This window comes from Neomonachus schauinslandi, chromosome 11 (genome assembly GCF_002201575.2).
Source record: "Neomonachus schauinslandi chromosome 11, ASM220157v2, whole genome shotgun sequence".
NCBI classification, from domain to species: Eukaryota; Metazoa; Chordata; class Mammalia; order Carnivora; family Phocidae; genus Neomonachus; species Neomonachus schauinslandi.
This window is the reverse complement of record NC_058413.1, coordinates 96,607,567-96,617,460: the sequence shown is the minus strand read 5'-3', so window position 1 is coordinate 96,617,460 and position 9,894 is coordinate 96,607,567. Positions and strand designations below refer to the sequence as shown.

Sequence of the window (9,894 nt, the reverse complement as noted above, 5' to 3'; positions counted from 1 at the left end):
CACCACCATCATCACCACCACCGCCACCACCACCATCGCCACCACCACCACCACCACCATCACCACCGCCACCACCATCACCACTATCACCATCACCGCCACCACCACCGTCGCCACCACCACCACCATCACCACCACCATCATCATCGCCACCACCACCACCATCATCATCATGATCAAAAAAGTACTTGGTACCCAGCGAATAATAATAATGTGCCAGGCAACGCTCTAACTCGGACATGGCCCAGTACCTTATTTTATACAAGGACAAATGGTGAAGCATATTCACTTCTTACAGTTAAGGTAAAATGTAATGCCCACTCTGAAGACCACTCTGGGGATCTGAACTTTTGAAAACCTTGTCTCATGTTCACCCTGTTTTCTGCCTTGGCCCCCAGACTGGATGGCATTCAAAGACATGATGCAATCCCCCAGACTGGCAGTTGTGACAATCCTTGGCTGGCATGTTGGCTGTCACTCCTCCCCTTTCTGCCCTCCTCCAGGCAGCATATTATACAGCTTGTGAAGGAGTCATCATCAGGGAGTGGCTTCCAGGCTGGGACAGGGAGCCCTGGGAAATCCTTATTTCTACTTACACCATGGGCCTATCCCTCTTATAATAAAAAATACTAATAAAAATTTGAGTGAGAGTTGCATTATAGTAATAACATGCTATGAGCTACAGAAAGAACATTTCATCAGCAAACTTCAGGACCTTACTGTTAGTAACACATTACTTAGGATGTATTTCAGAAATGATCCTAAGATACAAATATCTCCACAGAACCTCTAATGAGGTTTATACACTATTTCCCACTCCAAAGAGCTCCCATGAAAGACCATGCTGTATCAGTTGATCCTAACACTTGAACACTTGAAGCAGCCCCATGAAGGAGAAAGAGGTGAACTCTGGGGCACAGAATGCTCAAAGAATCTGGCCCTCTCCCCCACAAAAAAGATTCCTGTGACATCATTCTCATGCCTCTTCTGTCTAGACCAATGTTCTCACCTTCCTCAGCCCTCCCACCCACCTATACTACTCTACAAAGGGCAGACATCAAGAAAAGAAACAAAAGAACTTTATGTGCATGTCGTCCATTACTTCTCAATGACCCAAAAGGTAAGCGTTACCATTATGATAATGACCTTCAATCTCCACAGATGAGGAAGCTGAAGTTCAGCAAGGTTGAGTAACTTGCCCAGCTGATTACATTCAAGCTTCACAGCCCAAACTCTTGCAGCACCATCTCATGGCACCTGATGACCTGGTTCTCCCTCTCCCCTCACTGTCTTGACACCACTGGCCAGGGGCTTCTACAGTAATATTTCCTCCTTGTTACCTTGGCGTGCTCTCCTGATGAGAACATCCAGTCTACCTTGGTCACACGCTTCTCTTCTGTGCTCTGGAAAACACATCCCAGCAGGGCTGAATCACCCACACGGACTGTTAGCTCAAGGGAGGAAACAATCAAGTCATTCAGGCCCAAGGAATAATCTATAGAAGTCAAAGGCAAGAGGAGACATCATTTAGACAAATACCCTCAACAACAAAAATCAGTTAATCACTAAGTAACCTACATTAAGTAACTCTACATCTTCCCTCCCCAGATCACCTGACACAAAGTACTCAGAGGCCCCTCACTCAAGCCAGCACGGCATTCCCAAGGGTAAGAAAGATACCCTCAAAAAAAAAACAAAAGAAAGAAAGATACCCTCTAGTTACACACAGGCCTCCCAAGTCAGAGGGGTTCTGCAATCTTCATACTGCAAAAATCCATATCTGCTCCCGTTCTCCTAACTGGTCCCTTCCCCACTTCCCAGAATTCCTTTCTCTAAGCTCCTGTCTAAAGAAAGAAGAGAAACCCTGACATCCTCCTTTCAGGTCACAAATTTAGACATCCATGAACAGGAAATGAGATGTCTCTTGCTCCTAGTTTCCCATGGGTTCCCTATTCACAGGTATTTTTGCTTCCTTCCTCTTTTCCTTTTTTCTAGTTCCTTTACAAAAACTTATCTCTGACTTGGCTGGCTGATTCTGGCTGTCGTGCAGGTCCTTGTAATTAGGCCAATACAGGGGCGGCTGGGTGGCTCAGTTGGTTAAGCGTCAGACTCTTGGTTTCAGCTCAGGTCATGATCTCAGTGTCCTGGGATCGAGCCCAGCATCAGGCTCTGTGCTCAAACCAGAGTCTGCTTGTCCTGCTGCCCCTCCCCCACCCCAATAAATACATAAGATTTTTAAAAAAGAAAAAGAAAAACATTCTTTCTTTTGTTTTTGTTTTTGTTTTTAATTTTATTTATTTATTTGACAGAGAGAGACACAGCGAGAGAGGGAACACAAGCAGGGGGAGTGGGAGAGGGAGAAGCAGGCTTCCCGCGGAGCAGGGAGCCCAATGCGGGGCTTGATCCCAGGACCCTGGGATCATGACCTGAGCCGAAGGCAGACGCTCAACAACTGAGCCACCCAGGCGCCCCAAAAGAAAAACATTCTTTAAAAAAATGAGGCCAATACAGAGCACAGCTCTCCACTTGAATTTCCTTTGTGCTTGTCTTCTCCCCACCTTCCCATTCCAGTTTTGCCATCAGCCCTGGCTTTTCAGCCTGAGGGTGTTTTGCATGCATGACACCACTCCGCGATCTGTATATTGCTCAAGTCATTTCTCTTTTCACTAAAAGAGAAAACCCTTACATGGCTATTTCTGTTTTCACAAGATGTGCTCTATGCAAAGAGACAACAACATCAAGAAAGACACGTTTAGATGCTGGCCAGTTTATATGGAGGAAAAGCCAAGTGAACACATGTGGGAATAAACAGAAAGTGTGCCAGTCTTTCCACGCAAGCTGAGAGAAGAGCATCAACTTCCTGCCCAACAGCAGGCACATGGTAGGGAAGACGGAAAAGAAAACATGAACTCCAAACCCTTTGGAGGGGCTTGTTTTGAAAGAAATCAAAATTAGCTCCAAAACCTATTTGGAATTTTCCTGTAAAGAAGAACTGAGCAGCTTGATGTGTGGTTAAAGGTGTAAGAAGCACAAGTAATTGAGTCTGAGGAGCGCTGTGTGTGGTAGGAGGGGTGGAGGGCAGGGAGAAAGCAAAAGTGGCCACGGGAGCAGGAGCGAAGAGAAACTCACATCGGTCGAGAAATGGCTGAAGAAAATGAGCCTTTCTACAGAGGAGGACAAACCTCTCCACAAAGAAATACAAACCCCCTGATGCCAGCAAGCCACTAGCTCCAGGACTGGGTTGCTAACTCAGGCTGGGAGGGCTGCTTCCCGCACCTCTGAGCAAATGCCTAAAGCCCCCCCGCCCAGAGCATGACAGCCCTGCTTCTGTAAAAACAAATTCTCTTAAATACATCCTCTTTTCCAGGGGGTGGGGTGGGGGGTGTCTGTATGTCTGTCTGCCTGCCTGTGTGTGCACACGCTATGTTCCCTGGAATTACAGCAAAGGCAGTTAGTTCTTTCTGTACTTGGCTGAGTCTGTATTTAGGTTACCATGTCCAGCTACAGAAAAAATAAAATAATAATAATAATAATGAGGGGCGCCTGGGTGGCTCAGTTGGTTAAGCGACTGCCTTCGGCTCAGGTCATGATCCTGGAGTCCCGGGATCGAGTCCCGCATCGGGCTCCCTGCTCGGCGGGGAGCCTGCCTCTCTCTCTGACCCTCCTCCTTCTCATGCTCTCTGTCTCTCATTCTCTCTGTCTCAAATAAATAAATAAAATCTTTAAAAAATAATAATAATAATAATAATAATGAAAAAGAGAAAAATAAGAGACGATGAGAGCAAAGCACCTCCTGAGTCATTTATTCCTCCCACAGAGCTAGATCTGTGGATAAAGAGAAAAGGCGGGGAGAGAGGATGAACAACTTAGAAAGAAGAGCTGAACCACAAGCAGCAGCCCTGAGCACAGAGGGTTCAGAGGGTTCGAGAACAGGAGAGTCCGACCCCACCTGCGGGGGCAGGTTTTTAGAAGGAAGTGGAGCTCACAGAGAACCGTGAAGGGTAAGGAAGGCTTAGGCAGGCTTGCTCGGGGAAGGTGAGGAGAGAAGAGCGCTTGGCAAAAGAAACTGCCCCAGATTGTGAAAGAGCTCAGCACATTTGTGGAACCACAAGAAGGCTGGAATGGCAAAAGCATGAACACGGGGCTGCAGGGATTCTGGGGCTCTCTGGTGATCTCATTTCCTGATCTGAGACTAGCTGTGGTTTTAAAGTCACAACTGAGAATTCAGGAATCCCAGAGAGACATGTTCTTTGTAGCACACAGGAAAGTCCCAGAACGCCCAGCTCAGGACCCGAAGGCCTTCGGTGTCTAATAGAAACACAGGAAGATTCAGCTTTCCAAGAAAGAGCTTGCTCCCTGGCTTCGAAAACAGCTGTTCCAACAAAGCTCTGAAGTTCCAGGTTAGGGTTTCCCGTTTTCAACAAACCAAGGGGGAAATGAAGATATATAAAAGTGGCTTTTGACGATGCACGAGACTTACGAGAAATCAAGTCCCCTCCTTGATCCCTTGGTTTCCACTTACCCAGTAGCACTGGCAGCAGGATGAGTTTCAGTGGGCAAAACATGCTGCTCACCAATTTTTCAATCTTTAGACAAAAGAAAACAAAAATCAGAAAACAGCATCAAGAGAAGTTTGTTAATTTAGCAAACCCACAGTCAGTGTCTCCGTGGGCCAGCCTCTGTCTGAGGCTCTGGGATGCAGCCCCGAACAAGAAGGGCAGAGTCCCCGCTCACGTGCAGTTTGTAAGTGGGGCGGAGATGGAGGGGGGAAGAAAACAAGAGGCAAATGGATGAACAAGAAAGTAGCAGATGCTGGAATCTGCTATGATGAAACAAAACAGAGCAGTGTTTGGAGAGTCGCTTGGGGGCCACTTTAGACTGGCTGTTAGGGAAGATTAGATGAAAGTGGCTTTTCGAGAGGAAAAAAGCAACTAATTTCAGGATATTCTTGAGGTGACAACCCTAGCGATCCTACAACCTCACGGTTTCACACAAACAGGAGATTACAGGAGACTCAGCATGAAAGTTTTGCCTCTCTCTCCAACTAAATTAAAATTGCCACTTTTAAACAGATAATGTTCAGGACGTGTGGGAAAGGAGATACACAAATGAGAAAATTTTCAACCCAGTTAAGGTATTCACCAAGCTCTGTGGCAGAAAGAAGCTGCATGAAATGTCCATGGTGAGGTTTTGGTGGGGGGGTTGCCCCTTTTTCCCCACTTTCTTTTTTTTTTTTAAGAGAGGGACAGAGTGGGGAGGGGCAGAAGAAGAGGTAGAGAGAATCTTTTTTTTTTTTTTAAGATTTTATTTATTTATTTGACAGAGAGAGACACAACGAGAGAGGGAACACAAGCAGGGGGAGTGGGAGAGGGAGAAGCAGGCTTCCCAATGAGCAGGGAGCCCGATGCGGGGTTCGATCCCAGGACCCTGGGATCATGACCTGAGCCGAAGGCAGATGTTTAACGACTGAGCCACCCAGGTGCCCCAAGAAAGAGAATCTTTTTTTTTTTTTAAAGATTTTATTTATTTATTTGAGAGAGAGAGAATGAGAGACAGAGAGCACGAGAGGGAAGAGGGCAGAGGGAGAAGCAGACTCCCCGCTGAGCAGGGAGCCCAATGCGGGACTCGATCCCGGGACTCCAGGATCATGACCTGAGCCGAAGGCAGTCGCTCAACCAACTGAGCCACCCAGGCGCCCCAAGAAAGAGAATCTTAAGCAGGCTCCACACCCAGCACAGAGCCTGATGCAGGGCTCAACCCTAGGACCCTGAGATTATGACCTGAGCCAAAACCAAGAGTGAGACGTTTAACCGACTAAGCCACCCAGGCGCCCCTGCCCCACATTTTTCTTAATGAAACAGAAGAAGACCAACTCCAAGGAGTTGCAATCCAACCAGCCTTGGGTTCCTACCACCTACTGTGGCTGGTCTTAGCCATGATCCCTGCACCCCAAAAATCCTGCCACTGAAGGAACTCTACCTAGAACCTTCAAGGAGGAAAGGTCTCTTTTGTGTAATACCATCACAGTACCCTACCCAGCTCTGCTGGGAAGTCTAGCACATATGGTGGTCATTTTAACTTGTAAAAAATGATTACCTAAGAGAGTCCTTACCTGAGTTCTAACCAACAAAATCCTCCATCTGGAAAATCAGGGTCAAACTGTTCAAGGAAGTCCTACCCTAGGTCCCATTTATGCAGAGAAGTCAGTTGACCTTGTTCAACCTCGGTCCCCTTGCCTATAACATGGGGATAATAATGCAAGGATCAAATATGATAATGTAGATAACAGTGCTTTGAAAAGTTAGAAATCATTACCACATAAGATCCTATTTTTCATAACCTAAAATCAGATAGGAAATAGAATTTGTTGTGTTAGGAGAGATTTGGGTTCTGAACATCTACCTTTAGAAGAATGGCAAATGGTGAATCAGAATGAACTGGAAACTTTCAAGTTTCAATTTTCGAATCCCATCACAACGTAGATAATAATTAACACTGACTCAGATATACCAAAAGTCACATTAGGGGTGCCTGGGTGGCTCAGTCGTTAAGCGTCTGCCTTCAGCTCAGGTCATGATCCCAGGGTCCTGGGATCGAGCCCCGCATCGGGCTCCCTGCTCCGCGGGAGGCCTGTTTCTCCCTCTCCCACTCCCCCTGCTTGTGTTCCTGCTCTCGCTATCTCTCTCTGTCAAATAAATAAATAAAATCTTAAAAAAAAAAAAGTCACATTAAGTTTCCCCAAACATAAGTACACCTGATGAAAAGGCAGATCTCTCTCAAGACAGCCACAGTCCTCTTCTGGCTCTGATGCCCATCCCACCCCACACGTACCTGGGTGAGCATGATAAAGGACTTCCTTTATAGTATGTCATGGTGTTAATGCATCATATCTGGACTTCTGAGACCCCTGCACATTCTGGATGCATTCGTCTTCAGGGAGTTGGTTGTGCTCCCTCCTCTGTCCAGCAAACCGTTCTTGTACATCCCCCCAGAGCAATGCACCATCTACTTGGAGGAGTAACAACTGATTTACGCATCTACACCAAACCCCATTAAGTCTACAGTCTCAAGAAGGACCATATGTTCTTGTGTCCTAGGCCTGTGCCTGGCATATGCTGGGATATGCTGGGTAAGTGCTGCTGGCTGCGGATGTGACCATCACATTGAAATCAACTTAGATCTCCTACAACCGGCCATTCTATTCTAAGACAACACCGGCGATCCCAAAGAGACTCTGAACCTGGTCACCAAACTCAAGTCACTCAGAGCCACACTCAACCATTTTCAAACAAATTTTTAAAAATGTGCAATCTAATGAATAGAAGATACCATTTTTGGTTCAAAGTACTCATATGCCCTATTAGAACTCTCTGTAAACGAAGAGAGAAACAATGAATTCATGGAAAAAGCACTGAATTTCTAAAAAAAATTCTCCTCCTGGGTCAGACCTTCTATTAACTAATTCTTTGCTCTCTGGGAAATTGCTCGATCTCCCTGGGCCTCATCCTTAACATGGAAGGACCGGACTTCTTCGGCCCCCCTAGTTAATATAGGAGCACGCTAGAAATCAGTCGTTGATATGCAATAAATCACAGAGGGCAATGTGCCAGAAACCGCCTGAGCACCTTACACACTGACCCACTTGATCTTCACGACAACCCTGTGGGCCCTCACAGATGGGGAAACTAAGGCACAGACTGGTGAAGTGACTCGCCTAATAATGCATAGCAAGTAGCAGGGCCAGGATTTAAACCCAGGCATTCCGGATCAGAACCTGTCCCCTCACGACGCAGTACTATTCCTCATGTTTGTGAAGCTATCCTATGTTTTAGAGCCCAGCTTCTCTGAACTTCATTTATCACAACAGGATGAATCTGCTCCTCTAACTGAATGCTCTTCCCACCGACTTCACCCAATGAACTCCTGTTCAGCTTTCAGATCGCAGGCTAATATGGTTTCCTTAGGGACCTCTCTCCTGAGCCACGCTCACCAGGTCAGATTCCTAGCCACAAGTTTTAACAGTACTATTTATCGTTCCTTCAGGGCACTTGTCACAATCTCTAATTATCTATTTATTTGTGTGCCTGTTTGATTAAAGTCTTGCTCTCCACCCTCACCTCCCAAGATGATAAGCTCCATGAAGCCAAGAGCTGAGCCTACGTGCCTCTGCATATCCAGGACTAGCACAGAGGGAGGCCCAGGGGGGATCTGGGAACCATTCGTCAAAAGAGAGAGCAACACCTAACAGGGCCAAGGACACTTTAGTCAAGTTTTGATTACCTTTAGTTGGCAAATATTCAGAAATTCCTATTGCGTGTGTGTGTGTGTGTATGCCGAATATATATGTCCTGAACATATATATCTGAATAATGAAATTCAGAATTTTACATATACAAACACAGAATATCTATATAAACAAATCTCAGTCTTTAGAAATCCAACCAAAGCATCAGATGCTCCTTCAGCACCTTCATAATAAGACTCCATTTAAATTCTCAGCTTCTACACTGCTGCTTCTCCAGGTCCTGACATCTCCCCAGCAGATGTTCTTGAGATAATTCTGCACAGTAAGGCAGCTCATATGTTGGCCAAATATTTGCACCTGGGCTCACGGTGCTTTCACAATAGAACTCCTGGCAAATGTCTTCTATCACCCCCGGGAGTTGTAACTATAAGGATCCCCTTTCCCATCATTAACAGTGCAGAGGAACTGTTTCCCTTGGCACAATGATGACAGCAAAACATCTTCAAAAAAGAGACTCATGACAATGAGACTACCACACAGGATGTGAAAATGACCCCCGAATATTACGATATCACAAGACAAAATAGGGAGAGGTGCTGTCTGAGGGCAGGTGTTTGCCCCCCCCCTCCCCCGCCAACCCAGAGGGACAACCAACCACTGAGCAAACAGACAACCACACAGGCTTCCCTTACAGAGCCCTCCTCCCACTCCCACCGCCCCCCCCCTGCTAAGTCCCCTCAGTTTACTCTTGGCTGCACACCTCCAGGCTCTCATTGTTTTTAGGTATATGAATCCATGTAACCACCCTAAGGCACAAACTTCTGGTCCTTCCAAGACCACTTATCCTACCTCGGGCAGGGAGGTTACATGGCTCCTTGTAAGAGAATCTCAATGGCATTGGTCAACCCTCTAACCTGAGGGGGACTCTGGAAGTCATTACTGCTGCTCCCTCCTCAGGGTTACACCTAAACCACCCTACAATAGGCCTTCATGAGATCAGAGCATGACGAATAAGGACACTGAGAGGTTTAAGTTCCTAACTTCTTAAGGTTAAACAGTGACCTGTCTAGGGGCGTCTGGGTGGCACAGTCAGTTGAGCCTCCGACTCTTGGTTTCAGATCAGGTCATCATCTCAGGATCGTGAGATCAAGCCCCATGTCCAGCTCCACACTCAGCGTGGAGTCTGCTTGAGACTTCCCCTCCCTCTGCCCCCACCGCCCCCACGGCTAGTGCACACACCCTCTCTCTAATAAATAAATAAATCTTCAAAAAAAAAAAAATATTGGCCTGTCTAGGATTGGGAGAAAGGAACCGGTGAGGGACAAGTGCTGCTGTGAGTTGAAGGACAACTAGTCAGGAGGACAACTAGTCAGGAGGACTAGTCAGTCACTGCTCTACCTAAAAACAGAGGCAACTTATAAGCTAAAGTCCACCACCATCATCATCTACTCTTTCATTAAGAGCAAACCTCTTCCCCTTTATTCTCTGAGGATCTTAACAGAAGTGACTCTACACTACAGAAACGAAAACTGCACCCACCAGCCTACCTTACGGCAGTCCCTTCCAGCAGAGGTTGAGAGCCCTGCAAATGTGGCCATCAAATGAAAACCTTCAGAACCAGCTTCTGAAAAGTTTGAATCACTTCTTAA

The 9,894-nt window shown here is 46.5% G+C and overlaps 1 protein-coding gene across 1 annotated transcript in view; it reads right to left on the bottom strand.

The window, feature by feature from the left end:
• JAML (junction adhesion molecule like) overlaps window positions 1-4,598 on the bottom strand; it is a 22,464-nt gene extending 17,866 nt beyond the window's left edge. Inside the window, exons 1-2 of the mRNA XM_044919791.1 lie at window positions 4,523-4,598; window positions 1,341-1,495 (exon numbers count right to left, since the gene is read on the bottom strand). Coding sequence (XP_044775726.1) covers window positions 1,341-1,495; window positions 4,523-4,565 — 198 coding nt within the window. The 5' untranslated portion in view covers window positions 4,566-4,598. The remainder of the gene's footprint in view (window positions 1-1,340; window positions 1,496-4,522) is intronic.
• Between the last annotated feature and the right edge of the window lie 5,296 nt (window positions 4,599-9,894).